We start from the raw sequence: 27565 nt of genomic DNA on the forward strand, positions 1-27565 counted from the left end.
ACGGGGAGGGGGGGGATATGAAAACGTGTTCCAATTGGGCCCAAGTTTTTGGAAACTGCAAGCGTTCCCCGCGCACCCATCCCGATCCATCCTTTTTAGATCAGAGTCCCGCGACAATTCTCTGAGAGCAAGACTGGCGACACACCCAACACATTCCTACAAGCATCTGCCGCTTACTATGAGTCAGAAAAAAGGATCTGAAGGAGATAACATGCGAAAGATTAACGAGAAGCATCGACAGCATCAAATGTTCAGGACGAACTAACATACTAAAGCTCAAGAGGAGCAACGACAGCATGAAATGCTCTAACAAATTCATCATGCGCCTAGCAAACAAGGTCAACGCACAGCATAGTCGCAAAAATAAACACCAATTGTACTGGTCCCACGCCCATTGGCGAACACGAACATGATGAAATGAATGTTCATGAAGCACCATTCTGCGATCCCCTCAAAAGAGAACTGATGTCGTGCCAGGAAGCCTTGCCCCCGCAACGTACTCCTAGCTTGGGTAGTGTGGTAGGCAGTGTGACAAGAACTCAGGCACATCCCCCTTGTTGTCATCCATCACAAGCATCTGGTACAGCATGTCGGCCCTGGCCAATGCCGTATCATTCTTTGTCCCAACAAAAGCAAAGACTAAGCACTCGATCAAGCACAGACATTCACAGGATGAGGCAAAAAGTTGTCAACAAACCTCAGCCGTAGCATCCGTGAGCTCATCACCATCAAAGTAACGTGCGTAATGCATCGCGTGGACACCCGAGTCGCTTCGCCTGCATAGTTGCAGTCATCATGATTAGCCTGGGAGGGTTGTGCCAAAAAGCAATCGATGGCCCCGATTTGTCGAGCCGAGACACTCTGTGATTTTGTATGAAGAGAATTACATGTGTCAACGCGCCCCCAGCATAATGTGGTGCACATAAGTCCAGCTCAATGGAGCATGCTCCCAGCCCCTGAAGAAGTTGTCTATGCACTCGAACAAGGTGGTGTGCAGAGCTTGCATGGTGTCGTCGTGTGTCCACTGGCTCTGAGTAATAGTTGTGTTCTGCATGGCCAGGTCCATCACGCCCACTTCCCTGCAGAGAAAGTCCCACGTATACACCACCCAGCTCCCATTTTTAGGGAAAGGGGCCAGGAACTTCACGGCCGAAGTTTTGTATCTCGTTATCAGTCCACGACGACACAAAGGTTACAAGGTGAATAAACCAAAAGCTGGATGTAAATTGCGCAACACATGCTCACCATCCTGCAGTTCTCCACGTCGTATCCCAGGTGGTCTCCAATAAACATGTCCTTGAATTTCGCTGAGCCGCGATCCTCGCCATTAACGACACCAACCTGCGAGCACAGAGAGGATCACAGGAGACCATATTCTCCAATAAACATGGTCAGGCAATAGAGGTACACAAACCGCGAACGAAGCTGGGAGGAAGTGCCTCCAGATGTTATCAGGTACACCCACTTCCAGGTACATGTCCCTATCCAGCGCCGTGAAGAGCCTAGACAGAGCATCGACTACATCCACAGAAAACTCGCCGTGCCTCCTGAAGGCAGCATACAACTGGCCTGCTTCAAGCACCAACACATCTGGGGTGTTCTGAACAAACCATGTACTGGAACAACAGACAAGTAGTGTCCAAGAAGCTTCAGTATGACACGACGGAAGAAAAACAGAGCCCAGAAGATAACAAGTTTCGTCGCGCGGCTCACCTATCATGGGCGTACGAGTGCTTCTGCTCTAGAAGTTTCAGTACAGCACGACAAGTTGGCCCCAGCGTGTGTTTGTGCTTCATGCCTGCAGAGAACGGGGTCACCCCAAACCGGGAATGTTCATCCACCATCTTGACATCTGCACCAGGCGGCATTTCTTGGTTGGCTTGGGCATAATGAGCATCCCCAGCATCCAGGCTTCCAAACACAAATGTGGCAGCAGGTCCCGGTGGTACTGTACGGCAGAAGGACAAACATTTTCTAGATAGGTGTCAACAAGAATTGGAGGAATGCGAAAGCCTGGGATCCTCGTACCAAGGGTGGAGTCAAAAATGGGCTCGTCGTCCTCACCCATCACCACTATTGGATCGCCAGGAGTACCAGACGAATCAAACTCCTGCAGAGGAATGCTGTCCGCGACCCCCGGAGGTGTTGTTTGTCCTCCATCTTCGGTTCGAACCGCAGCATCACGACGTGCCGACCATTGCTGGACTCCTCGCCATCGTCGAGCACCTCGTGTTGTGCCTCCGCACCGGCCTGCAGCATCGCCGTGTTGTCTGCTACCTCCTCCTCCGGGCCAGCAGCACCACCAGCGCCCAGGACCTGCGTTACTGAATGCGTTGAGGGCGTCAAAACAAATGAAGGACGATGCTACTACTGGTCAGATAACCGGAAATTAGGAACTAACCAGATCGAGTACCCAGACCTTCGGCCGTCGCCTCTTCTTCTCCCAGACCTTCGGCGTCACTGTCCGCACCGCCACCAAAACCGACGCTTTCCTCACCATCGCCGTCGTAGCCGTTGTCACTGACGCTCGCCTGCACAGAAGTAGCTTCATTAACGCGAATTTCGTTGTTGAATCGACGGTGACTCATGATGCTTTCTTTTCACTGCAGGAAGGCCAACCGGAGCTATCTCGATGGTAGTCTCCGAGACACTAATGACCGAGTCCTGCGACAGGCAGGAGACGGCCGCTTCCGACTCGCCGGAAGCAACGAAATCAGACATTGTGTTTTTGCGATCTAGTTCTCTGCACTCAAGCTACCTCGCCGCTGGCGTCGTTTGGAGGAAGACGATCTCTTATATGCAAGCCATCTGCCCTCCTGTCCAGCACACGACCAACCCGGTGCGGTCGCCCGTTTTTTGAAAATTTGAAATCGAGATGCGGGCCCCAGACGGGTCCTACCGTGCCAGGCTCTCGCTATGTGCTACCACGATATCTTGAACCGAGGTGTGAGGCCCAGCGGACTCCACGCTGGCGCACGACGGGACGGTATGGTTGCTACCCCCTGGCACCGCAAGATCGACACTGCTACATTTCCGGCAAATCACGGCACGCCCTCACCGGCAGAAAGAGATACGATGATTCAGAGTACAGCGGGTGATCAGTTAGACGCATGCTTAGCGATCACAGGACCAAATATGAACGAGAAAAGCCAACACAGGCGGCGTTCCTTCATTGGGACTGCTTCCAAGGAACACAACATGCAGATCGTCTACAAATAAGAAGGTCATTGCCAAAAATACAGGTCAGGCCTTGGGCGGCACCTTAATCTCTCACACAGAGTAATGCTTCGAAGCACATGCCTTACATTTGGTTTTCCACCTGCCAGAAACACTTCACTCTCACAGCACAGGTGGCTGCATTATGCCCCAGCCCTTTGCACCTGCCGCATCTGTTCTGCCGCCGTGCTTTCTTAACGGGGCCACCTTCTGGCTGCTGAGATTCCCGTGCATCGCCTCGACAGGTCGCCGCATTGTGCCCCGGCTTCCTGCACTTCCTGCAGAAAACTGTTTGCTTCGATAGCCCTTCCAGCCGATCAGCTGCAGCAACATTGGCGCAGGTCTTCCTTGGTGCACTGTCGAGGCAAGACTTGTACCTATTTCCCTTGGGCCGACCTCGACGCCTGTTGACCAGCGGCTCCCTGATCGCAACCCCATCGTCCGTGAATGGTCCATGCTCAGCCAGTCCTTTCACCGGGTCGAGTGGCCGTGACATAGGTCTTCTCGATTTCACGCCATCTTCGCACTCACTCGAGTAGTACACGGGTGGCGTCTCCATCTCGGTATTCCTCAATTCACATTTTGCAGCCGTCACGTGTTTCATGACAATACGGGACGCCTCGTCACTTTTGTTTCCCATCTTCAACAGCTCTAAGACAATAACCCGCATCAGATTCTGCATTAAAGATCTCGGAAGGACAGGCCGCAGGTCACCACTGCCGCCATCGAAAAGCACATCCGGCAGGTCCCTTTCATTCTTTGTCCACCTCTTCATGATGTGGCAGTCAGGGACCCTCCTCACACCAAGATGTATCATGAGCTTTTCATAGACATGAAAAGTATACACACAGTCAACGCACGTTCAGTCCCTCATGACATGCAAAAAACAGGTCTTCAATATTGGAAGAAAGTCTTACCCGAATGACATGGCCACAGAGCATACCCGCGTGGGGATACAATCCACACTCGCAATGGTAATGTTCATCGTCCTCAATCCTGACAATAAATGACGAGCGAGACCAGGAGGGCTTATGCTCCGCATACGCGTGCTGAAGATCATAGAGTTTGCCGGCCTCAAGCTCTTTCGGAATGAACGACTGGCCTTTCACAAGCTCATCCTTGAAATGCCTCATAACAGCCCTTGTGTAAATCTTTGATGCATGCCTCTCGATAGGCCACCCTCCCCTAGCGCATCCGGTAGCCTACAAAGACAAACTTGGCAGCGTCAAATTCATTGTGTACTGGTTTAAACCAGCTCCTAGTTAAAAACAGCCCCTGTGTAAAAACACCAGCAGAATAGGACGCCCAGAACCTGATTGTTCATGTGCTCTTATGAATCTTCTGCCTCGTTCCTGTCCTTACGGAGCTTGTCATACTGTGACACAAACTTGTTCATTGATGAGTGCTTTGGCACGTACACCTTCAGCATGTGGTTGGCGCTCTCCACTCGCTGGGTGGAGGTCATCCTCCCGCAATACTTGTCCTTGAAGAATGGCTTCGCCCACTTCTATAGTGCCTCGAAAGCCCTTATCATAAAACTTTTATCCGTGAGGTCGTATGCCTCAACCAGCTCACCCCATGCTTTCTCGAACTCATCTACTCTCAGCATCTCATTTATGGCATTGTTGAACGCCTGCTTGAACCCATTTTTCTTGCTGTCGATCCCGCCAAGCTCCTCTTTCGCCTTGCGAAAGACATGCCATTTGCACCATCGATGTCTCATCCCAGGGAGTGTCATTCCAATCGCTACCTCCATCGCACGGCATTGATCTGCACAAAATAAGGTAGTACCGAATAACTGCACAGGTACAAAATAACGAATTCGAGAGAATCAGATAACAATGGTGCACAAATGTAACCTGTCAGCATTGTCACAGGTGGTTTGCCTCCCATCAGAGAAACGAATTCAGCAAACGCCCAATTGAAACCTTCGATCGTCTCTTCACGCATAAGTATGCCCGCAAAGATAACCGTCTGGTAGTGAATTTTCACGCCCACGAAGAGACCAAATGGCATCGTGTACCGGTTGGTGGTGTAGGTTGTATCAAAAATAACAACATCCCCAAAGCAGCTATACTGGCGCCGGCTGCGTCCACTTGTCCAGATAAGGTTAACAACCCTCCCCTCCTGGTCCAGCTGGAGCCTGAAGGCAAAGTCCGGGTCGGCATCATGCATCTTCCGGAATAGATCAGTCGTCTTCTTCATGTCATCGTCCCTTTGCTCTCTGTTTACTTTCTGGCAGACTATGTGCGGCGCCTTCTTCGTGAATGGAAGAGTATCCATCGACCCGTTCATGCTCCCCAAAATATAGTGCCCTTTGCTAAGGCTGATGTTGTTCTCCATGAAATGCTTCACAGTGTCCTTGGTTGCCTGATCAATCCTCCTAAGGGAATTCCAGTGCATCTTCTCCCCGCAGGTCCCTGACAGGTGGTGGTTGTGGTCAGCTCGGTGCAGCACGACGGACCACCCGTGATCGTCAGACCAATGCATGCGCATGATGGCCGGGCAGGCACACCTAGAGCCCTCGCCCCTTGACTTCTGCGGCGAGCCTTAAGTACTCTCATTCACAGATCAGCAGAAAAGTTGTAAAGATCAGTTATTTTTGTCAGACGTGCCGCCATATATGAAAATTGGCAAGAACAAGAGACCGTACTAACCGCTCACTGGCACACCAGATCTTGCGACGTGTGATAGCCATGCCTATTCGTGTTGTTGTTGCCATACCGAATACCAAAACCGACCTCCCATGAATAGAGATTGTAGAAATCGTATGCCTCGGCCAACGAATCGAACACTGTCCCGATCACAGGCTCGAAAATGTGCTTGCCCAGCCCTATAGCAGGCGCGTTCCTCGAGGCGTTCTCGACCGCTCCAATTTCACGCGGCGATCCAACGCAAGAGTCTGGTCCAGAACGCCCCCTCACCCTGCGTAAAACAGCATTGCCAGGCAGATCAACACAGACTGCCAAAAAAATTCAGAACCTGCATCGTGCACCCACCCCAAAAACCACTGATTTCAGGGCGCAAGAAAAAGGGGATGACAGCAGCAGGTCCATGAAATCAGAACTAGCGTTGTCTAAAACAACTTGCAAGTACACTAAGACGACACCCCCAGTGGGATCATCTGATACTCGTCAAGAATCCGAGCCAAGGAAACATACCTCGCGGCGTATGCCGGGGGCAGCATCGTTGAGCCACCCTCGCCGTCTCCTCCCGTCTGAAATGACCCAGCTCCGTCCCCGGCAACTGTCTCGCACAACGGTCCTTGCTCGTTGCCCACCCTAGAATTCACCAGAACGTCCGCGCCTAAATCGCGCGCCGCTGGTCCAGACGCCGCACCTGCCCCGACAATCTCCACTACCTCGACGCCTAAATCTGGCGCCTCCGGTTCAGACCATGCACCCGTCTCCCAGCCACCGCAACGTCAACTCCGAAATCTGGCGCCGCTGGTCCAGCCCCCGCACCACGGACATCAACCTGTGTATTTTTCCAAAAACATAAATGAGAAGGCGCTCGCGTCGTTGGGGGGACCTCGCAACCGCACGGACATGGTCCGGAACATGAGCATCCATACCTGCTGCATCTCTCTCGGAGTTGCAGCGTAGGGCGGAGAGGAACTACGGCCAGATGCTGGCGAAAGAGAAGCCGTTGTGACAGAAGGGCGGAGAGCGTTGTCGAAAACAGGGGGAAGATGTGGCGCAGAACAGAGCCAGCGTCGTGGAGGGGGACGGCGGCTACTGCTGGATAGTACAGGCCAATGGGTGTACAGGCCAAAAATCCACTCTCATTAAGTGATACATCCAAATTTTGATAAATTTAAGACATATTTTTGTTGAACGGAGGAAGTATTATAGATTGTAAACAGATGAACAACTTTTCTCTTAATATGCAAATTGTTGTCCAAATGAGGTTCAGCAGGGTTTTCTTTCAGGCATGGCGGAAAAAAAATTATTTTCGAAAGTGAACTGTTGGTGGGATACTGTTTGCATCTCTAGTCTCAGTTGTATCGTGTGTTCTTTTTTTCAGTTTCCCAGTAACCACGTGGACGTCCGCTGCCAAGCCAGATGACGTTTAACTGAAACATAGCGTGTTAGCGTAACAAAGTAGATTCCGGACGGTTTAAACGTTGCCTGCGCACCAGATCACACACGCCCGAGCGGCGATGCACCGACGGCACACGGGAAACGTGTCCACACCAGCTGGTCGTCGTAAAGTCAAACAAAACCAGCGTCCCAACATCTATTCCTCTCTCACCGCCACCCCGAGGAGGAGGAGCACCGCCGCTAGCTGCCAGCCAAAACATACCCCCTGGTCCCTGACGTCTGCGCGGAGAACCATGTCATTGATTACCCTGACCGTCCTCTGATCCCCCGATAATTTCCCGTCATCCTCTAATCGAGATTTAAACCTACTCTCCTGGAATAATGACTCGCCCCACCCACTCCCCTTCTTATACCACCGCAGCGCTTCGCAGTGCAGCACCGCCCCCCACTTCACGCCTCCTCACATGGCCATGGCGCCCCCGTCACCCTTGGTCTCCCTATCCGCGCTTCTCCTCCTGCTCGCCGCCGCTGCCTCCAGTGCCACCGCCAAGCCCGTCCAGACCCAGTCCCTCCTTGTCACCCCTCTCTCGCCCACACCTTTTTCTGCCTCATCGGAATTAGCTCGCGGCGACGATAAGGACGTCTTCGCCGGGAACCTCGCCGCTGCCGAGGATGCCACCCCTTCGACGGTCCAATTCAGCGTGGTCCACCGGGATGACTTCGTGGTAAATGCCACCGCGGCCGAGCTGCTCGGGCACCGGCTGCAGCGGGACGGGAAGAGGGCGGCCCGGATCTCGGCGGCAGCGGGCGCGGCCAACGGGACGCGTCGCACCGGCAGCGGGGTCGTGGCCCCCGTGGTGTCCGGGCTGGCCCAGGGGAGCGGGGAGTACTTCACCAAGATCGGGGTCGGGACGCCCGCCACCCCCGCGCTCATGGTGCTCGACACCGGCAGCGACGTCGTGTGGCTGCAGTGCGCCCCGTGCAGGCGCTGCTACGACCAGTCGGGCCAGGTGTTCGACCCGCGCCGCTCGCGCTCCTACGGCGCCGTCGGCTGCTCCGCGCCGCTCTGCCGCAGGCTCGACTCTGGGGGCTGCGACCTGCGCCGCAAGGCGTGCCTCTACCAGGTCGCCTACGGCGACGGCTCCGTCACCGCCGGGGACTTCGCCACCGAGACCCTCACCTTCGCTGGCGGCGCCCGCGTGGCGCGCATCGCACTGGGATGCGGGCACGACAACGAGGGCCTCTTCGTCGCGGCGGCGGGGCTCCTCGGGCTCGGCCGCGGCAGCCTTTCCTTCCCCGCCCAGATCTCCCGCCGCTACGGGCGGAGCTTCTCCTACTGCCTCGTGGACCGTACCTCGTCGGCCAACCCGGCCTCCCACTCCTCCACCGTGACCTTCGGCTCCGGCGCCGTAGGCTCCACGGTGGCCGCGTCCTTCACCCCGATGGTGAAGAACCCTCGGATGGAAACGTTCTACTACGTGCAGCTCGTCGGCATCAGCGTGGGCGGCGCGCGCGTCTCTGGCGTGGCCGACTCCGACCTCCGCCTCGACCCGTCCTCCGGCCGCGGCGGCGTCATCGTGGACTCCGGCACGTCCGTGACCCGCCTGGCGCGCCCGGCCTACTCCGCGCTGCGCGACGCCTTCCGCGCGGCCGCCGCGGGCCTCCGCCTCTCCCCGGGCGGGTTCTCCCTGTTCGACACGTGCTACGACCTGAGCGGGCGCAAGGTGGTGAAGGTGCCGACGGTGTCGATGCACTTTGCTGGCGGCGCGGAAGCCGCGCTGCCACCGGAGAACTACCTGATCCCGGTGGACTCCAAGGGGACCTTCTGCTTCGCCTTCGCCGGCACGGACGGTGGCGTCTCCATCATCGGCAACATACAGCAGCAGGGCTTCCGCGTCGTGTTCGACGGCGACGGCCAGCGCGTCGGCTTCGTGCCCAAGGGCTGTTAATTTGAGCAGTAGTAGAAGTTATGAGCAGCAACCCTTAATTAGCGGATATGAGTGCGTCTTTGTTAGTAGTCGTAATTTGATTACGAGGGGTTTAATTATGGTGGGGAGCATGCCTTTGGATGCTGTAAAGCCCTGGCGGTGCGCAGAGCTGTCGGGTGTGTGTGCTTTGGGAGAGAGGATAAGGTGGTTTGTTGAAGGCTGTAAAAGTGTTGTGTTAAAAAAATGTCACTGCAACGAGCCCTTGGCGATTCTTATGTGTTGCTGTATTTTTAACTGCTCTAAACATGTGACCCTGGCCTGGGGCTTGTTTTTGCATGCCGTGTTAGTTTTATCGTACTTTGCTTTTCGTTTACGGCGTCAATTGGAAGTTCTCTAACGGTCCCAAGGAGCAAGAGAGACGTTGTCAGTGGCACTACTCCTGCGTGTGGTCCCTCGTGTCGAGATTTTTACAAATATCTCGGCCGAGAAATGCATCATGGGACCGAGGAGAGGCCAGCGTAGAAGAGATTGGCTCGAAACACGGGAAGGACGGTTTGTTCGCTCTGCGGGTGCTGAACGCCGAACGGAGCGGAGGAGAACGTTGGTGCTTTGCTTTTTCCTTTGCTTTGCCGCTCTTTCGCCCCCCCGGCCCCCTCTTCCTTGCCTGCCTCGGGCACTGTGCCCTCTTTTTTGGCTGCGTCTGTCGCAGTCCGCCCTCCTGCCACCAACCCATGCATCCCAGATTTCTTTTCAGCACTGCAACTGTGGCTGGCCCCGTCAGTTACTGCTGCTGACGGCCAGTACTCGGCCCACCCCCCTCCAGTTCAGGCAGGGTCATGCTTCAGTGTACACTGGTGGCCGACCGGTTTCGCACTTTCGCGAGAGGTGTAAAGAATGGCACATGGCGAAACATAGCCGTTCCACGAGGCCGCAATGCATTGCGCTTGTGCTCAACGGTGAACTGTGTGTGCCGTGTAAGAGCATCTTCAGCAGGCAAAGGTGAAGCCTTCAACAGGGTTCTTATTTGAGCCCCTAAAAGGAAGGCCCCTGGAATGCCTCTTCAAGCCCCCATTCTCACCTGTCCATGCCACGTCAACATCTTCACGCACAACACCATCTCCCACGCACAGATCATCTCTTTGCCGGCCGACCTGCCGTCCACGGCCGGCCCGCAGACGCATCCTCGCTGCCTGTCCAAGGCCGAGCCGGTCCGAGGCCGAGCATCTCTTCGCGCATCGCCGATCCAAGGCCGAGCCGCTGCTGGTCTACCTCCTCACTCCGCCTGTCCGCCGTTGCGCCTCCCTCCTAGCTCTCGTGCACCGCCGCCCTGCGCCACCCCGCGACCCGTAGCCATGCGAAGCTGTTCCGCCACCGCCCTACGCGGCCCCACGACGCCCTGCGCCGAGGCAGGAAAAAATTATAGGAAGGGCCAGAATAGAATGAATTATTTATGAGGGGGTCAAAACAGAAAAATATGAAGCTCATACGATTAAATCGCAAAATTATGCAGGGACCCAAGTAAAAATTCGAAATCTTAGGGGGGGGGCAGGGCCAGGGCTGGCCTGGTCCCTGCCTCCGCCCCTGGCCCCACGCCCCGTGACCCGCAGCCACACGACGCCCTACTCTGCCCCGCGGCAACCATGATTGGGACAGAGAAGCTCGTTGAGGAAGGGAATTTCGGTTGAGAAGAAGCGAGAAAAAAAAGAAATGGAAAAAAGAAAAGGTCTGTCAATGACAAGTAGGGCCCACATGTCATACAGAAAAAAGGGGCTATGGAATAGAGGCTACTGTTGAAGCTGTATGATTTTTTTGAGACCCTATAATTTGAGGGGAGCCACTAAAAGCTATTTTGGGGCCTTCTTTTAGGGGCTGCTGTTGAAGATGCTCTAAAAACGAAGCGGCTGGTTTTCGTGAGGAACTACACATCGCATGACGCATCGAACTGTGACGAAGCTCCCATTTTAGAAACGAAGGAGGACCGTGTTTTGATCCCAATTCTAGTTTGTAACTTGTCATGACAAACACTTTGTTATTTTTTAAAGTAGAGGCGAAGTCAGAGTGAGTTCGACGGTTGTTCACTAGCTAGAGGACATGGATTTCACCGGTCGTTGCATCCTGAGACGCAAATGCGCAGTATATAGGCTAAAGCAGGGCATGGCTATATTTTTGGATCAGCCTCTTCAAAAGTTGAAAGAATTAGACGAAGGCAAGCCATCCTTGCGGTTACGGGCGGTTGATAGTTTACACTCAAAAGCCTGAAAAATTCACTCAAAAAACTTGAGTTAATTTGGAGTAAAAGATGTGTCTGGACGATCGAATTTAAACTTGAATTACGCTACGTACGGAGGGAGTATTTGAGAAAAAAATTACGGACAACTTTCTGTCCCCGAAAGCAAGACGTCGCTGCAACCCGTCAAACGTCGCCTCCTCACACGAAACTTGACGCTGTTTATTGTGAGTGTGATGCATCAAAGACGACCGTGGTTCGATGATGGATCGTCCGCCGCCCATAATTCCCGCCTGCATTTCGCTCATCCATCGTGCATGTCGCCGTCGTCGGACGGCATTTTTGTTACGACAAAAGAGCGCCGATGCCTCTACGTGGTTGCCATATCTACATATGACCCTACACGCAGTATTTCGCGGTCATCCAGAACTGGGCAGACCACCCACCTCTACGCGACGCTGCAGCACTTACCGTTTGCATCAACTCGCTACCATGAGTACCACAGTCAGTAGTACTACAGCATGGGCCACCAGCTCAGCTGCGCCTGAATTTCGACAAAATTAAACCAAAAAACACACAAAAAATTGAAATATGGACTCCCGGCCAAACTATTTCACAAACCTGACCCTTCCGGGTAGCGTCCGCATACTGGGCATTAGCCCTACGCTATAACGCCTTGTGTCCAGGCGTTAAACCGGTACCAGCGTGGCGTGCTTGTCCAGCGTGGTGATGCCGGGGACCCACGGCAAGCCACTATAGCGTCTCGTCCACGGGTGCTATACGAGTAGTTTAGCGCCTCCTCACCCGACGCTATACCCCCGTACCCTAAAGCAGCCGAACCGCTCGGGCCAGAGGCTCACGCACACAAGCACACAAGGTTCGGCCCTTTTTCTTTCCCGTTAGAACGCAGCGGCGGCGGCGGTTCCTCCCCTCCAAATCTCTCCCCCGATTCGTCGATTTATTCGTGGATTCCGGTCGCATTTGCTCCCCCCAGGTATTCTCCTCCGATCCCCTCAGTTTGGTCCTCATTTTGCTCGAGAAATTTCTGTACATTTAGGGTTCGAGGGTTAGGATCCGGCTAGAATCACAATCTTCAACAAAATGACATATTAGGATCTGGCTAGAAATGTTAAGCTGTTCAAAGTTATCACTTAAACATAGTCATACATGCGCCACTTGTTCCACTTCTCATTTGTGGCATTCAAATAAAATCCAGCACCTACTCATGAACAGTCAAGATAAGAGAATTGTTGTTTTGTGGACTGTGGCCGGCTAAGAACAAAGCTAGGTTTTTTTGGAATGTGGCCGGCCGGTAGTTGCTAGTTTTGTATGAAGAAAAAACTTATTGCTCAAATACCTTGATATGTTATACAAAGTTGTATTGTTGGGGATAACAAGACCTCAGAAAGTATGCTCTTTTCCATGCATGTGGGATGGCTGTTATAATCAATTCTTTTGTGTTAATTGTTACAACTATTTCTTAGGCATGGCTGGTTTGGATTGTTCCTTGGATCGTTGTCTTCAATTCACAAGATGGATTTGTAGGAAAGGCTTGCTTTGTTGATATAGTTCGGAGTACAGGTGTCCCATTCGTTTGTTAATATGTCTTAATTGGAACATGTAGGATGGCGCTCCTAATGGATCACTACGACATGGCTCACCGTGGGCGTTTGAGGACAGGGCTCCTTCCGTTCATCCATATGGTGACCCGGTCGACACCTTGGATGAACGCTTGTGCAATCACCGCGCTTGTCCACCGGTGGAGGCCTGAGACCCACACTTTTCACCTCCGGACCGGTGAGATGACTGTGACTCTTCAGGACTTGTCCATGATCCTGGCACTCCCCATCGGCGGGGAACCGGTATGTATCAATACGGCCTCTTCGGGATGGCGCCAGCAGATGGCGGATCTTATTGGTAGGGCACCGGAGGTCCCTGAGGACCCCGCTAACGACAGAGTGCCAGCGGGCGCAACATACACTTGGATAGTTGAAAACTTCTCCGAGTGCCGCGAGGATGCTGCCATCGAGGTGGTTGAGCAGTACGCACGAGTATACGTGTGGTATGTCATCACACGCACTCTGTTTGCTGACGGGGATGGCAGGGCAGCTCAATGGCATTGTCTGAAGGCCTTGACCGTATGGGACTCCAATTGGAGCTGGGGCACAGCTGCACTTGCCTACCTTTACCGGCAGGTAATTAATATTTCATTGTTGTTACTATGTGCAATGACCTGTGATGACATGTCTTAATTTATTTCCTGATTGCCTTTTGTTTTAGTTGGACGATGCTTGTCGTCGGAGCAAACCAGACAGCGGCATAGGTGGTCCACTGCTTCTACTGTCTGTTTGGAGCTGGGAACGCTTCCCCGTTGGACGTCCGAAAACGTTGGCATTCAATGATTGGGACGATCACGAAGATCCACTGCGGAGACCCACTTGGGCTTACAAGTGGGACCGTACGAGAGATAACTGGAACAACAGTAAACTTCTGTACAAGCAGTACACGAACGAGTTCGACACTTTAACCCCTGAGCAGGTAAATATTGTTATTGCGGAAAATTATTATGATTTCCGTGCTCTATGGTAACTGAACATTGCGATGCTTGTGATATATTTAAGGTGGAATGGCAGCCATATGGTAGTGGGGACGATTTCGGAGTCCCATTCGATTATGAGCTAAACCCGAAGTGCTTGGAAGAAAGACATCTGTGGTTGATGCGATGTCCAATGATATGCTTGTGGGCGGTTGAACTTCATAACCGCATCGTGTGATGCAACAGTTTGGGTTGTTGCAGACCAATCCCCCAAAGTAGAAGGACACAAACATACATCTTCACGAGTAAGTTTTTGTTGTTCCCATTAAGTTTTCCGGTGTTACCTTTTTACCGCAATAATATGGTGCCTTCCAAATATTTGTAGACTTGATAGGAAAAAATAGAAGAGCAAATAAAATTGGCCTAAGGAACATAAGGTGCATGTGGACAAGTTCAAAAGGTGCTTGGCCAAGATGGAGAATGGTGAAGGAACCCCCCAACGGCCGGCAAATCTTGATGCATTTAACAACTACCTTCGTTGGTATCATGAGAACACCAGAGCGGAGATTTGCCGGCCCGCATACAACCATGAAATTTTGGAAGATGACAACCTATTCGACGAGGCTGCAAACGTGGAGTACAACAGGCTTGTAAAGGATGGGAGGCAAATATCATATGCTAATGTCTTGCACTTTGTGGTAACGGTGTTATGCTTCTCCAGTCTTTTGTGCCTTTTGAATATTCTGTTGTTATACAATATTTTCCTCATTTCAGCGTGATGAGATCAGGAAGGACGCCGACAGAACCGAGATAGTTTTCGATGAAACTCCTCACGGGAAAAAGGGGGAGAATACACTAAGGAAGTTTATGAAGGTGCGTGCTTGGATGTCTTGTATTTGCATATATGTGAACCGATAAATCAATTTTTCATTTCTGAACAATACAGCGGCAAGGCAATAGGATACGGCGGTTAGCCAACCTAATAGGAGGTTGCCGTGACCCCGAGATGTCATCATCAGTACTGTCTAGTTCGTCTTCACCCACCGATGTTGATGAAGATCTTCAAGATGATTTGTCCAATGAGGTTTGAATTGTGCTTACATTAATGCAATTGTCATGTCATGTTAAATCCATGACAAGGTATAGCGCCGGGTGAGGAGGCGCTAAACTACTCGTATAGCGTCCGTGTACAAAGCGTTATAATGGCTTGCGTGGGTCCCGGCATCGTCACTCTGGACAAGCACGCCACGCTGGCATCGGTTTAACGCCCGGCCACAATGCGTTATAGGGTAAGGCTAACGTCTAGTATGCGGGCGCTACACGGAAGGATCAGATTTGTGAAATAGTTTCGTCAAGAGTTTATATTTCAAATTTCTTTGTGTTTTGAATCAATTTTGTCGAAATTCAGAAGCTGCGCCCATCATCTCGCGACGGTGAGTACAGTACTAAGGTCGACATGATGAGCCACCACAGCGGTGTCGCCGGGTAACGTGCGCACACGCAGGCACATAGGCGGGCTACCGGCTGCCTTGGTACGTGGCGCTGATCGGCGATGTCGCGACGCAGGCTGGGTCGTCATTCGTCAACTCGGGAGTCGGGACACGATGATTAGCACGGCCCGCGTAGTGCGGCGCGATGACGCCCGTGGTGTGTAAGGAGGCATCGAACCTGCCGGTGAGAGCATGTGGGGAACGAGATGCCTCTTCGTTATCGTGTTTCGTTCATGCCAGCAGGAGTGAAACCGACGCCAAGCAAAACCGTCCCGAGATGCCTTTTTCTACTGGTTTTTTCTTGTGACCGCGAACTCGGTGGGTCTTGGGCTCTTGGCGCGTAGTACTCGGCTACTCGCAGCAGCGCACTAGCGCAGGCATGTGCGCGGCCTCCTTAATTCGTACGGGGAGCGGTACGTCTCTGGGAGTTACTGTGTCCCGCGTCGATGGATTCGCCGACCCGGTTTAGCAATCTGAAAAGTTGACTTCCAGTGTACTATACACGTCTACACCAAACGACTGGAGTAATAACATAATGAATTAATGACAGTAATTCCCCCGTCCCGCGGGTGCTGTATTTTCTTTTCTTTTTTGTTACGGAGGACACGTACACGATACTTTGCATTCGTTTACTTCCTCCCGTGAGGCTCTTCGTGCAGGCTTCGATGCTTGCGCCGATCGCCGCCTCGTGGCTCATCTGTCGTGCCCTGCTGCAGAGTGTATCTGACAACTCCAAAATAAAATAAGAATAGGTGCAAAGTGTACGTGGTAAAATCTTGGTCGAACCGGGCTATAAAATTAAGTGCCGAAAGAAGGGATAAAGTTCGCAATCTCCCAAATTTGTCTTTCCCTTTCACCAAATCCTTTTCCCTTCGTTCGCGATATACTAAGCTCATCCCGCTCTTTACTTTCTTTTCATTGTATAGGCTAGCTTTCGGCCAGCCACGCTTTGCTTTCCGTCCCCATGGAGGAAAAGAGAAGAGAGGAAGCTTGCAAGCCTCTTGATCGCGATCCCGTGACCGCTTGTGATCGCCGGGGAACTCACGCTATCAACAATGGTGTCCGTGTGCGCAGAATCCATTCCCATTTGGACGGACGCGGCTCATGCACCACAATGGCGTCGCGCGGCGTGGTCAAGGCAGTCAACTCGGCTACGAAATGTCTGTGTACACCGGCCCAGCGACGCGGGACAGGGTGAGGACGCGTGTGTGTGAACGCTGTCGAAGGCATCGCCGCCTGGCCCCTGGCCATACGGATTTAGGCATTTGTGCTTATGATTATTTCGGCGTCCCATGCGAATACAGCTGAGCGACGCTCTTGCCCTCGCAAAGTGGCAAATTACAGTATAAACAAAGAAGTGTGCTTTTTCCTTGTCCTTGTCGGCGTCATCGCAAAGTTCGGCGCTTTATTACTAGCAAAGCATGCATGTGCGTCCTGTTGTACGGTAGTACGGCGTGCGTCTGCGTTTTGTACCGACGGCTACGTTTTCTTCGATTGCGGCCCAGCCAACCAAAAATATGCCTCTCCTCTCTCGCAGAATGTCTTGGCAAAAAGCCTCCGCGGCCTCATGCTTGCTCATTAGTCATTACTCCGCTACTGGCTAGGCTCTCGCAAGTAACGAATCGAGACGAACACTGTCCTTCGCCCTCTGCTCATGTGTAGGCTATCTTAACTACTAGATTGAAAGTTGAAACAACATTTAAATCTAATTTAGTTAAATTCAATGAATTTTGGTTGAGGTAATATCTTTTCTCTAGGAAACTAAACGCATGGTGTACCTTGGCAAACATTGGGTGCATGATAAGAACATCAGTTTAGTTCTTTTGGGACCATGATATGACTTTAATTATTTACGAAGAAAATACTCCCTCCGATCCATAATCTTAGACACTTAGGACATCTTCAATAAGCCATTACTTAACCCGTTACGAAAAGGGGAGAGAATGTGCCAACTCGTACAAAGTAACGCCCCCTCCAATGGACTATTTTTAAGCTTGGTACTATAATCTCCTCGGACTATTTAATTGCTGCACTTGTGGTTGTCATAGTGTGATTTGCCATGGACTTTAACATTGTGGCCCGGCCTACCCATGCATATCTAAATCAAAGCCTACATATGTGGGAGCGTATCTGGTGAAAACAGTTGCCTGGTGAAAATCTGAAAATTCTGATTCTGTAGCGTCCGATCATAAACACGCGTATGCGATGAGATGTGGGATGGCACACGAGTTAAGTGAGACAACTTTTCAGATTACCCCCGCACCCACAAACCAACCCACAAGTCCTCAAATCCTCCCCATCCCCCGTTCGTTTATGTCCTCCTGAGATGACGCCAAGATCGACGTCGGCGGCTCGCTCGATCTGTTTCTGCTCCGCGGCCGTCGTCCCTCCTCCGACCACCTCCACGCGCGCTGCAAGTTTGACCTCCTACCGTCCGAGCAGCAGCCTCCCCGCCCGATACTCCCTTACCAGATGCCAGCGGCGAGGATGCTCGACCCGGCACCGAATGCGGAGACGAGGCCATTCTCCTCAAGTGCGAGCAGCCCTAGCGCCGCCTGGAGCTCCCTTCGCGACAGCAGCAACCGAGAAGGCTGCGCAACCCGGCACCTGATGCGGACACGAGGGTGTCCTCCTCCTGTACGAGCAGCCGCAGTCTCCTGTACCTGTACAAGCAGGAGCAGCCGCAGCCTCCTATACGAGCAAGCTATCTAGAGGTTGCCTATCTAGAGGTCAAATCCATCCATTTTTTACAGCTGGACTCGTTCTGTAATCCAATAAGGTTGCCTATCTACAGGTCAACTCAAATCCATTCATTTTTACAAGAGAAGAAAATGAGTTAAGCAAACTACCAACGATTGATTTGGTGCTTTATCAGAAGTTGCTGGATTAATAACCAAACAAGGGACGACCTCGCTGCCACCGGTCATGGGCCGTGACCTGGAGTGCCGCTCGAAAATGCTAGGAAATTGGGGAGCAGCCGAGCAGTGACAACATCACAGGACAACAACAGGGTGTTTGCTCTGTCGTGCAAGGAGAGACAGGAGCCGTGAGAGATATCGCACGAGAGTATTGGCGGCGTCACATCCGGCGAGTTGGGCATGAGAACCGGTGGCGTCTCGCCGGAGGTCAGGCAGTTGAAAGGACAACAGCGCCATGGTCGAATCGGTATCAGAAGGCTAGGCGGTTGGTTCGTGGGTGCCGGGGGTTATCTGAAAAAGTTGTTTCACTTAACACTTCTGCCATCCCACCTCTCGTCGCATCCGTTTGGTTTCGATCTAACGCTTCGAAATCAGAGTTTTCGTATTTTCACCAGGCATATGTTTTCACCTGATACGCTCCCTGCATATATATCACAAAATCGAAAATATTCTTTTCACTTTGTTCAAACAACTTTATAAATTTGGGCAAACATGCATGTGGGAGGTAAATGCTACAACACTCCAGCAAACAGATTGAACACAACAAATCTTCCGCAAAGATGAAGAGAAGAAAAATCAGGATACATCAATATCAGCAACAAATTAAACATATCAAAATTTCCCAATATCCATGGCTGATAGTGATAGAAACGGAGGGAGCTAGATGACACAGGCCTTAATCGATGGGAGAGAAGACAGAAGAGGCCCTGGCATGGATGAATGGACACCGGCCGCAGAGCAGAAGACCACGTCCTCCGCGGGAGACGGCGAGACAAAGCATGGACGGAGAGAAGCCGGCCGCAAACGGACTGATAAATCAGCCCACCGATAGATCTGGCTCACATATAGATTAGCAGAGGTGGAGCCTCGCCGTGTGGAGAAGACCAATGGGCAGAACCAAATGCTCCACCCGTCACCCGTGACCTGCGGAGGAGTCGGCGCGGTGGTGTACTGCGGGGAAGGGGACGGCGCGGCGGTGTACTGCGGCGCGACGTCCCTAGGGTGCTGCGGCGGAGGCGGCCCGACGGTGGGCTGCGGGGGGCATCGCCCATGCTGCTTCCTCGTCCCCTCACGACTGCTCTTGCCGCGAGCCATGGTGGTGCCGACCGGCTGGGAATCGACTCCGGCGGCAGTTCGTCAGGGATTTTGGTCTGTGGAGGGAACTGTGGAGAGGACGAGGCTGTGGAGAGGACGATGCGCAAAAAGATCCGGCTGTTTTGGTGGATCCCATCTGAAGTAACGAGCAGGCCTCCAACAATATTTTAGATTGGTACTACAGCCTTGGTACGTGCTCGTACCACCGGTTCATGTGTTTTCATCTGTTCTTTCTTGCCCGTAAGCCATTTGCTGATGTGTCTACTATAGCACTTGTTGAGATGTATTGTTGGAGATGCCCTTTTTACAACAAGTTCAAAATCTGAAACACTTATTTGGATCGGAAAGAGTATAATATATCGACAATACATAAATAAAACAAAGCTTATTGATAGAGCTAAAAGTTGCATCATAGTACTCCCCAAGTCAATTTTTCTTGATCTATACCGCACATCTTGACATGCTTGCACAAGTTTAACAAACCTCATATGTTTTGAAAAATCACATGCCATGTGAGACAATTGGAAGTTAAGATTATTTAACATAGTATGGCCGGAAGACATCCTTTGCAAGATAAATTGTGAAACCGTTTGCTCCATCAGTGAATCGAAAAGGAATAACACCAAAAGGAACCATTGGCTCCATGCACTAGGCTGCAACGGCTTCACCAGGATGAGAAATGGAGCCCACACACCAATCTTCTAAACGCCATAATGTCCATCGCCAAGATGCCACCGCTAAAAACATACAAACCTAACAAAAAAGTTGCTCCCTCCGATCCATAATAAGTGTCGTTGATATAGTACAACTTTGTAATAAATCAATGGCACTTATGGATCCGAGAGAGTAGTAAAACTAGATTTCATATGTTGATCCATGGTTGCTCTTGATTCTCAACACCAGGTCGGTTGTCAGAGACGAGAGGGAACAACCCAAAGATTGTGGCTCCGTCCAAAGCACATGATTAGGGTTTTTCCATGGTTCACGACAAAAACGCGATCGACTCTTAATTGACTCTTATTTAAAGTTTGCTTATGTGGAGGGGAAAAACAGGAGAGGAAAAGAACCGATTCTTCGTGAAAAGTCAAACTCTTAATCAAGAGTAAGTTTTTTATCATTGTACATCTCACATTTAATGTATCAAATCATGTAGACCTATTCAAAAGACACAAAGAACTCTTTGTGTTATTTTACCGCCGACTCTAAATGACGGGGAGAGTCAATAGCAGCTCTACCATTGTTGAAGCTCTTAGTTCAGTTTTCTTTTCTTTTCAGAATCAACTGTAATTTTATTCAAACTCGACATCCATTAATATATTTCCTCTGTCACAAAATAAGTGACGTCGATTTGCATAAGAATATATAAAATTCCAAAAAGTTACGAAGTTACGAAGTAAATCATATAACTGAGAACTAGATTGAAGTCTTTCAGAGAAATCTTCTACATGTTATCAATGTTCGCAGCACGAAGGCTTCGATAAAGGTATTGCAATAAGATTGCAGCAATGACACCACTACTCGAACGCCTCCATAAACTTACTGCTTTTTTAGATTTCAGAAAGCCCCTTAAACCACCCATGCAGAAAGAGGCACGACCCACAAACGTTGAACATGCTTGGCCCCTTAGTTCTGTCCTTTTATTTTTTGAGAGGAAACCATTATAGTTCAGTCGATGTCTGCGATTCCGCATTCGTGTGTTTTGGCAGCCCAGGATTCAGTGGGAAGCAGACTTGCAGCCCATCATGCAGTCGGTTCGCATATATCCAGCCCCAAGCCAGCCTAGGCCTCAATTTGAAACGAGAACGAGAGGCTAGGCCCATGCCCGTGCATTTCTCCCGTCCTCGAACACACACACGACACAGACGCCGAACGCAGGCACGCATGCATGCCAATGCCGTCGCCGCGCGCATCGACGATCATCACCTGCCCACTGCGCAGCAGGCGCGCACTCGGTCGCCTCCTAAGTTGCCGCTCCATCACTTGCTGCACCCCCCAGCCGTTGTTCCTGCGCGCCCTCTCCATCCCTCCTTCCTTCCTTTCCCTCCCGCGTTTGCGTTCCCGATCGGTTCATCGGCCCCCGCCGCGCCCCGGACCCCGGTCCGGCCTTGCTAAGCAACACGTCCACGGCGTGCCGGCGCCGCGCTCCTACGTGTGGTGTGGGAGCAGGAACAGTAGGACCGACAAGGATCGAGGTCCCGTCGATTCGTGATCACCGCGGCGTGGTGCATGCATGAGCAGGAAGAGGAGAGAAGGCGGCGGAGGAGGAAAAGGCGGTGGGGGAGGAGGAGGGGATCATCAGCAGAAGCAGCAGCACAAGGGAAGCGGCGGCCCGGCGGCGGCGGTGACGGATGCGCTGTCCATGGACGGCGGCCTCCGCGAGGTGTCGGTCTCGGTCGTCTTCTCCGTCTGGTGCATCCTCTTCCTCCTCCGCTCCCAGTTCCTGCACAGCCAGACCGACCCTTCAGGTTCGGTACCAAACCAACCTGATCGAACGATCATGCATTTCCAAGAAGCTAGCGTTTGCTTCTCAAAAAAGGAAGAAGAAAATGCTAGCGCGATTGTCCTTGTTCATCGGTCTCGATCCGTATTTTACTCTGCTTTTGCCTTGCTAATCGATATGGATGGATCGGCCGGCGCAGATTTCGACGGCGAGCACGGAAAGCGCGACAACCACTGCAAGGTGATGCCGCTGGAGGCTTACATTTTCCCCGCCGATAACGTCTCCTCCCCAACCTGCCAATCCTCCTCCTCGCCGCACCACCACCAGGAAGTACCACCGTCCAACGCCACCGGCAGCAACTCGTCGTCAGAGGCAGCCTTCGTCGAGCTCGACGAGTTCCGCATCCTAGAAGGCAAGGCCGACAATGACACCGCTCGGCACCACCAACGCGTCGCCGTCAGCGGCGGCGCTAGCGTCACGCACCGGCTCGAGCCCAGCGGTGCCGAGTACAACTACGCGGCGGCCTCCAAGGGCGCCAAGGTGCTGGCCCACAACAAGGAGGCCAAGGGCGCCGCTAACATCCTGGTCGGCGACAAGGACCGGTACCTCCGCAACCCGTGCTCGGCCAATAACAAGTTCGTGGTGGTGGAGCTCTCGGAGGAGACGCTCGTCCACACCATCGCGCTCGCCAACCTGGAGCACTACTCCTCCAACTTTAAGGACCTGGAGCTCTACGGCAGCCTCAGCTACCCGGCGGAGTCGTGGGAGCTGCTGGGCCGCTTCGCCGCCGAGAACGCCAAGCATGCACAGCGGTTCGTGCTGCCGGAGCCCCGGTGGACGCGCTACCTCCGCCTGCGCCTCGTCAGCCACTACGGCTCCGGGTTCTACTGCATCCTCAGCTACTTCCAGGTGTACGGCGTCGACGCCGTGGAGCAGATGCTGCAGGACTTCATCGCCAATCATAGTTCCGAGGGTGTGGACGCTCCGAACGCCGACGCCCGTAAGGACAACAACGGCCGCAACGACACCGCCGTGGGCACCCCGGTGGACGCCAAGGTGGACAGCGGCACCAGGCGGAACGACAGCACCAGCACCGACGTCGTCAAGAACAATGCGTCCAAGGGAGGCGGCGCTGTCGACACAAAGCCACCGCCGCAGGGCAAGGAGCAGGGGAAGCAGGCGTCCTCGTCGACAGGGCGGATCCACAGCGACGCCGTGATCAAGATCCTGATGCAGAAGATGAGGTCCCTGGAGCAGGGGCTGTTGACGCTGGAGGATTACACCAAGGTGATCAGCCATAGGTATGGCGCCAAGCTGCCGGACCTTCACAACGGGCTCTCCCAGACGACGAAGGCACTGGACAAGATGAAGGCCGACGTCAAGGATCTTGTCGAGTGGAAGAACAACGTGGTACATGCCCATCTCACCACTTTTCAATCCTCCACTCCTCGCACGGGTTGATGTAGCTGAAATTTGTAAAAACGGGTTGCAATATACACTTTATTTTCTCTCGCGCGTTCAGGCTAGGGATCTGGGCGAACTCAAGGACTGGAAATCAAGCGTCACGGGGAAGCTAGACGATCTGATTAGGGAGAACTCTGCAATGAGGCAAGTTCTAGCTCTAGCTCTCTGATTCGCGGCTGGAGCAGGATGTTTAAATTAACACCAACGGCGCCGGCTGGGCGTGTATGCAGGTCGGACGTGGAGGAGATGAGGAGCATCCAGGAGACGCTGCAGAACAAAGAGCTGGCTGTACTGTCCATAAGCCTCTTCTTCGCGTGCCTGGCACTCTTCAAGCTGGCCTGCGACCGGGTGCTGCTGCTCTTCTCTAGCAAGGAGGACGCCGCGGAGGAGAGGGCTGGGAGAGGGTGGATGCTCGTGCTGGCCGCCAGCGGCCTCACCACCCTCATCGTGCTGCTCTACAACTGAACGGCCTTAATCGGCCAGGGATAATAATGACTATTGGAGCCAGTGTTATTGCCTCTACAACTGGAAAAGAAAAGCCTTAAATTGGCTTGCAGCCTTCTGATGTTAAATTGTGCTGGTTAGGTTATTAGGTCTGCTAATTATGTCGAGTAGACTGGCCTTTTGTAGCACTTGGGACTAGGTAGTGCATTTGCTGATAAATTACCCGTGCTCAGCACAACGGTTTCATCACCTATTACTTGAGTGATGTTCGTTATTCTAGCAGAGCGATTATAGATTATGTTATACTTCCAGTATTCCAGAGTGAAACTTCTAATGTAAAATAATACTCCCAGGACGCTATGAAAGGTAATAAGACAGAGCCATACCCATTCAACTTCCATGGACAATGCGAGATGGGTTCATCTGACAGCTGAGCGCACATTAAACAAATAAGTTTGCAGTGGTGGAAGAGCAAGTTACAGAACACCAAAATGGACAACTGAGCGAGCAAATTATTAAGTCATTGTCGCAATGGCGTGCTCGTCTTGCTGGCATTCAGCACTAGAAAACTTTTCAGAAACAAAATTGTGAAAGAAGACAGGCATCTTTGTCATTTCGACAAGCTAAAGGTATATTATAACAGGTCTCAGCCATGAGAACTAATTCAGACCTTATAGCCGGTTAAGGTGAATCCTCTGCCAGCAATCTCACCTACGCAGAACCATGCATAAAGCTCAACTCCGAACAATGTCGCAATTCCAAGATCCTCCACTTTGATCTCCTTCCTGTTCTTCCATATCTGCTTGACACCATCAAGCTCCTTCCAGAATGCTTCATAGCGGCCTGGTAAACTGAAAAAAAAAACAGCAATACATACAAGCTATTGATCAGACTCCAAAGTAATAAAAGCTATCAAAAAGGAATGATTTGAACAACAAAAAACAAAACATCAAAACAATAGCACTATGGGGAGGAATAACACAAGATGTGTGTAATCAATGTGACCCATTAGAAGTATATAAAGTAGACTTGCGGGAAACTACCTCCGTGGCTTTGAATTAAGTGCGAAGAGTGAGCGCCTGCGTAGGACAGGCCTCGAACACAGGTGGGCTGGGCGTGCACTCACACCACTAACTGAGCAACATTCTGTTCATAACATATTTAGTCTTCTCCAACAAAGTGCAGACTTGATGCATGTTTTGCTTCTTCCTATCAACATGAACTAATCACTACAACTTCCCTTCCGATACTTGGCCATCACTAAGGAGAATATATAACCATGACACTGTTGGCCACAAAACTAGGATAGACCTTGCAAGTTGGAGAACAATGCATTGAAGGATCCCCAAAATAATCTTGATTAATCAGAAAACATTGCTAAAGGCGGGTATGAATATATGATCATGATTCAACTGGCTTTGCAGCTTGCTTCAAACTGAAGTCAGCTGGTTAGCTGATTCAACAAAAAAAAAATACAGGCTTGCGACCAGGCCACATGCTCATCCCATCCAATATGTAAGAATAACAGAGTTAAATCTCTATATTTCATTCAACGCATGGAATGATCTAGATTTTATCCAAACTCTAACCAAAAAAATAATCAAAATATGGATACACCTGATCAGGTTTGCACACTTTCCACGGACAGTGTGAAGACCAAAGAGAAAAAATACACACAAGTTTTTATGAGTCAAGAAAAAAGGTACTCAAGGTTTCACTATGTCAGCCAACCTACCTATATATACAAGGTCTCCTACAATGCACCAGCAATCATTCAGATCAGCATGATAGTTTACTGAATGTTTTCCGTAACAATCGAATCAATTTCATTTCAAATGTCAGAACAAATTGCAAAAAAAAAACATATTGGATGTAGAAAAATGCACCAGTAATCATTCAGATCAGCATGATAGTTTACTGAATGTTTTCCATAACAGTCGAATCAATTTCATTTCAAATGTCAGAACAAATTGCAAAAAAAAAAAACAGAGACTAGACATTTACTAAAATACATTTCTTAAATCATACAAAGTATCCTTCCTTTCGTCTCAGGATATATCAGCTTCACGAGATACTATGCCAGCCTGCCAAGACATTCAGTTCTAAAGCTTTCACATGTTTGATGTGTCCATGCAACATGGGAACAAGAAAAGTACAGAAATATAGCAAGGAGCCAAGGAATACACAGTTCCATGGCAAATGTTGTTTTCAGTATGAAATCTCAAAGTCATGTATGTATCTGCATGACTAGTTGAAACGTACCATACAGGTGCCATAATTTTTTTAAGTAGCCCGCTTTTCATCGATTACCATTGCATATTTGAGTAGATTGAAGGAAGTGGCAGTTATTATTTCAAGCATCACGTGGAGCATTTCCATAAACAGAAAAGGTTTAGCAACCACAAATAACATTCTAGAAAGTGTCTGCACACCTAGACGCCGCCTAACTGAATTACAGGCTTGGTACTGACATTCTACAGGAGGAACCCCTGACCGCTTGGTGAACACTCTAAATTTAAGCTACATTCTGGATAACACATACAGATAAGCAATCCCCAATGCTCCTATATGCTACAAAGTTTCGATTCATACATAGTGCAGCACGCAAAGAACTGTGCAGGCTTAGTCACCTTACACCTATACAGCTCATCGTCAATTAAACCCCTAAAACTGTCTGCAAGAGCCAATTACAGAGCTCAATACCAATTGCATATGTACATATAGCATAGAACACTCACCTAGCAGCCCATATTGCGAGCCGCGAATGGGTCACGTCTTACTATGCTCACGATCAGATAGGCTAATTAAAGGCACGCACACATCAGAAATAGAGACGATAGGCAGTTACGGGGAAAACCTCAACCAGACCATGTTATACCGACCGAATGCAGCCTAACGACCCCCATTGCGAATCACGAGCAGACCGAAACACACATGTACAGACGGTTGGCCACTTCGTTGGTCAGGAGGGGAATCACCTCGCGAGGCGCGTGTAGAAGAGCTGCTTGGAGAGCTCCTGGCACTTCTCCACGGTGGGGGGCTGCACGACGTACTGCTTGTTCTTCTCCATGGCCTCCTTGTAGTAGGCGCCGCCGTGCTTCGACGCGAACTCCGCCGCCTGTGCCGCCTTGGTCCGCAACTGCGCGAGCCTCGCCGCCATCGCCGCCGCCGGAACCTACGATGCACAGGCGAAAAGTGGTCAAATCGACGGAGGGGGCAGATCTGGTTGCGCGAATCTAGAGCTGACTGGAGGGCATGGTGGATCTGGGGGGAGGGGGGGCTAGGGTTTTGGATTGGTAGATAGTACCTTGGCGAAACCTCGGGAAGAGGCGAGGAGGAGGATGCGACGTGGGTGGAGATCGAGAGGGAGGGGAAGGGGAGGAGGACGGCGGCGAGATGGTGGGGTGTCTGGGTGCGGAAGATTGCGAGGGGAAAACGGTGGGTGGGCGAATGGAGGGTAGTATTGTCAGTTCTCTTGTTCTGGGCACGACACTGGAGCCCGTTTGGTTCAGGCGCCCAGGGCCGACCCCGATCCCGATGGGCTGCATCCACATCCAACATCCACGGTGCTTCAAGCAGCACAGCCAATAGCTGAAAATAATCCTTGTGTCCAAAAAAAAATCCCTCATACAGCAGGGTAACAAAAAAACGAAATTCAAGCTGTAAAAGAACACGAGAAGTCTTAGGCCCAAGATCCGATTGACAATCAAACAAATTCAGTAGTACCAATTCTGAGTTAACATTCTTTGTGCTACTATTTGGCA

The 27565-nt window shown here is 51.4% G+C and overlaps 7 protein-coding genes across 7 annotated transcripts; 3 read left to right on the top strand and 4 right to left on the bottom strand.

Moving 5' to 3' along the window:
* Positions 1-282: 282 nt before the first annotated feature.
* Positions 283-2123, bottom strand: LOC112271035. Its single transcript, XM_024459926.1, has 7 exons — positions 2029-2123; positions 1714-1948; positions 1415-1616; positions 1246-1341; positions 888-1141; positions 698-776; positions 283-616 (listed from the first exon to the last, which is right to left on the bottom strand). The coding sequence occupies exons 1-5, from the start codon at positions 2066-2068 to the stop codon at positions 893-895; spliced, it is 822 nt and encodes a 273-aa protein (XP_024315694.1). The 5' UTR covers positions 2069-2123; the 3' UTR covers positions 283-616; positions 698-776; positions 888-892.
* A 1178-nt stretch (positions 2124-3301) lies between these two features.
* LOC104583290 (protein FAR-RED ELONGATED HYPOCOTYL 3-like) lies at positions 3302-4681 on the bottom strand. The gene is made up of 3 exons (XM_010235140.1): positions 4562-4681; positions 4134-4418; positions 3302-4036 (listed from the first exon to the last, which is right to left on the bottom strand). Exons 1-3 carry the CDS (start codon positions 4679-4681, stop codon positions 3302-3304), a joined length of 1140 nt encoding a protein of 379 aa, XP_010233442.1.
* Positions 4682-4723: 42 nt separating this feature from the next.
* LOC104583291 (protein FAR1-RELATED SEQUENCE 5-like) lies at positions 4724-5712 on the bottom strand. Its single transcript, XM_010235141.1, has 2 exons — positions 5076-5712; positions 4724-4986 (listed from the first exon to the last, which is right to left on the bottom strand). The coding sequence occupies exons 1-2, from the start codon at positions 5710-5712 to the stop codon at positions 4724-4726; spliced, it is 900 nt and encodes a 299-aa protein (XP_010233443.1).
* Positions 5713-7654: 1942 nt separating this feature from the next.
* On the top strand, positions 7655-9519 carry LOC100836642 (aspartyl protease family protein 2). Its single transcript, XM_003569255.4, has one exon. It carries the CDS (start codon positions 7724-7726, stop codon positions 9206-9208), a length of 1485 nt encoding a protein of 494 aa, XP_003569303.1. The 5' UTR covers positions 7655-7723; the 3' UTR covers positions 9209-9519.
* Positions 9520-13216: 3697 nt separating this feature from the next.
* LOC112270753 (protein MAIN-LIKE 1-like) lies at positions 13217-14188 on the top strand. The gene is made up of 3 exons (XM_024458844.1): positions 13217-13609; positions 13695-13952; positions 14036-14188. Exons 1-3 carry the CDS (start codon positions 13217-13219, stop codon positions 14186-14188), a joined length of 804 nt encoding a protein of 267 aa, XP_024314612.1.
* Positions 14189-21501: 7313 nt separating this feature from the next.
* LOC100836954 (SUN domain-containing protein 5) lies at positions 21502-24386 on the top strand. The gene is made up of 4 exons (XM_003569256.3): positions 21502-21918; positions 22093-23303; positions 23416-23501; positions 23588-24386. Exons 1-4 carry the CDS (start codon positions 21684-21686, stop codon positions 23820-23822), a joined length of 1767 nt encoding a protein of 588 aa, XP_003569304.1. The 5' UTR covers positions 21502-21683; the 3' UTR covers positions 23823-24386.
* LOC100837484 lies at positions 24278-27271 on the bottom strand. Its single transcript, XM_003569258.4, has 3 exons — positions 27109-27271; positions 26780-26976; positions 24278-24652 (listed from the first exon to the last, which is right to left on the bottom strand). Exons 2-3 carry the CDS (start codon positions 26959-26961, stop codon positions 24466-24468), a joined length of 369 nt encoding a protein of 122 aa, XP_003569306.1. The 5' UTR covers positions 26962-26976; positions 27109-27271; the 3' UTR covers positions 24278-24465.
* Positions 27272-27565: the final 294 nt, after the last annotated feature.

This window comes from Brachypodium distachyon, chromosome 2 (assembly GCF_000005505.3).
Source record: "Brachypodium distachyon strain Bd21 chromosome 2, Brachypodium_distachyon_v3.0, whole genome shotgun sequence".
Classification (NCBI taxonomy): domain Eukaryota; kingdom Viridiplantae; phylum Streptophyta; class Magnoliopsida; order Poales; family Poaceae; genus Brachypodium; species Brachypodium distachyon.

What these genes read in the sequence shown, in the direction of transcription:
- LOC104583290 (XM_010235140.1), bottom strand. Translation starts at nt 4,681, where the DNA reads ATGACCTCCACCCAGCGAGTGGAGAGCGCCAACCACATGCTGAAGGTG. An exon ending in TCCGTAAGGACAGGAACGAG is followed by an intron (nt 4,419 to 4,561) that starts GCAGAAGATTCA and finishes TTGTCTTTGTAG; the next exon opens with GCTACCGGATGCGCTAGGGG. An exon ending in TCTGTGGCCATGTCATTCGG is followed by an intron (nt 4,037 to 4,133) that starts GTAAGACTTTCT and finishes GTCTATGAAAAG; the next exon opens with CTCATGATACATCTTGGTGT.
- LOC104583291 (XM_010235141.1), bottom strand. Translation starts at nt 5,712, where the DNA reads ATGCGCATGCATTGGTCTGACGATCACGGGTGGTCCGTCGTGCTGCAC. An exon ending in ACCTGTGACAATGCTGACAG is followed by an intron (nt 4,987 to 5,075) that starts GTTACATTTGTG and finishes TATTTTGTGCAG; the next exon opens with ATCAATGCCGTGCGATGGAG.
- LOC100836642 (XM_003569255.4), top strand. Translation starts at nt 7,724, where the DNA reads ATGGCCATGGCGCCCCCGTCACCCTTGGTCTCCCTATCCGCGCTTCTC.
- LOC112270753 (XM_024458844.1), top strand. Translation starts at nt 13,217, where the DNA reads ATGACTGTGACTCTTCAGGACTTGTCCATGATCCTGGCACTCCCCATC. An exon ending in TTGCCTACCTTTACCGGCAG is followed by an intron (nt 13,610 to 13,694) that starts GTAATTAATATT and finishes CTTTTGTTTTAG; the next exon opens with TTGGACGATGCTTGTCGTCG. An exon ending in ACACTTTAACCCCTGAGCAG is followed by an intron (nt 13,953 to 14,035) that starts GTAAATATTGTT and finishes GATATATTTAAG; the next exon opens with GTGGAATGGCAGCCATATGG.
- LOC100836954 (XM_003569256.3), top strand. Translation starts at nt 21,684, where the DNA reads ATGAGCAGGAAGAGGAGAGAAGGCGGCGGAGGAGGAAAAGGCGGTGGG. An exon ending in TCGAGTGGAAGAACAACGTG is followed by an intron (nt 23,304 to 23,415) that starts GTACATGCCCAT and finishes TCGCGCGTTCAG; the next exon opens with GCTAGGGATCTGGGCGAACT. An exon ending in AGGGAGAACTCTGCAATGAG is followed by an intron (nt 23,502 to 23,587) that starts GCAAGTTCTAGC and finishes GCGTGTATGCAG; the next exon opens with GTCGGACGTGGAGGAGATGA.
- LOC112271035 (XM_024459926.1), bottom strand. Translation starts at nt 2,068, where the DNA reads ATGGGTGAGGACGACGAGCCCATTTTTGACTCCACCCTTG. An exon ending in CACTCGTACGCCCATGATAG is followed by an intron (nt 1,617 to 1,713) that starts GTGAGCCGCGCG and finishes CTGTTGTTCCAG; the next exon opens with TACATGGTTTGTTCAGAACA. An exon ending in ACGTGGAGAACTGCAGGATG is followed by an intron (nt 1,142 to 1,245) that starts GTGAGCATGTGT and finishes TCGGCCGTGAAG; the next exon opens with TTCCTGGCCCCTTTCCCTAA.
- LOC100837484 (XM_003569258.4), bottom strand. Translation starts at nt 26,961, where the DNA reads ATGGCGGCGAGGCTCGCGCAGTTGCGGACCAAGGCGGCACAGGCGGCG. An exon ending in TTCTACACGCGCCTCGCGAG is followed by an intron (nt 24,653 to 26,779) that starts GTGATTCCCCTC and finishes TTTTTTTTTCAG; the next exon opens with TTTACCAGGCCGCTATGAAG.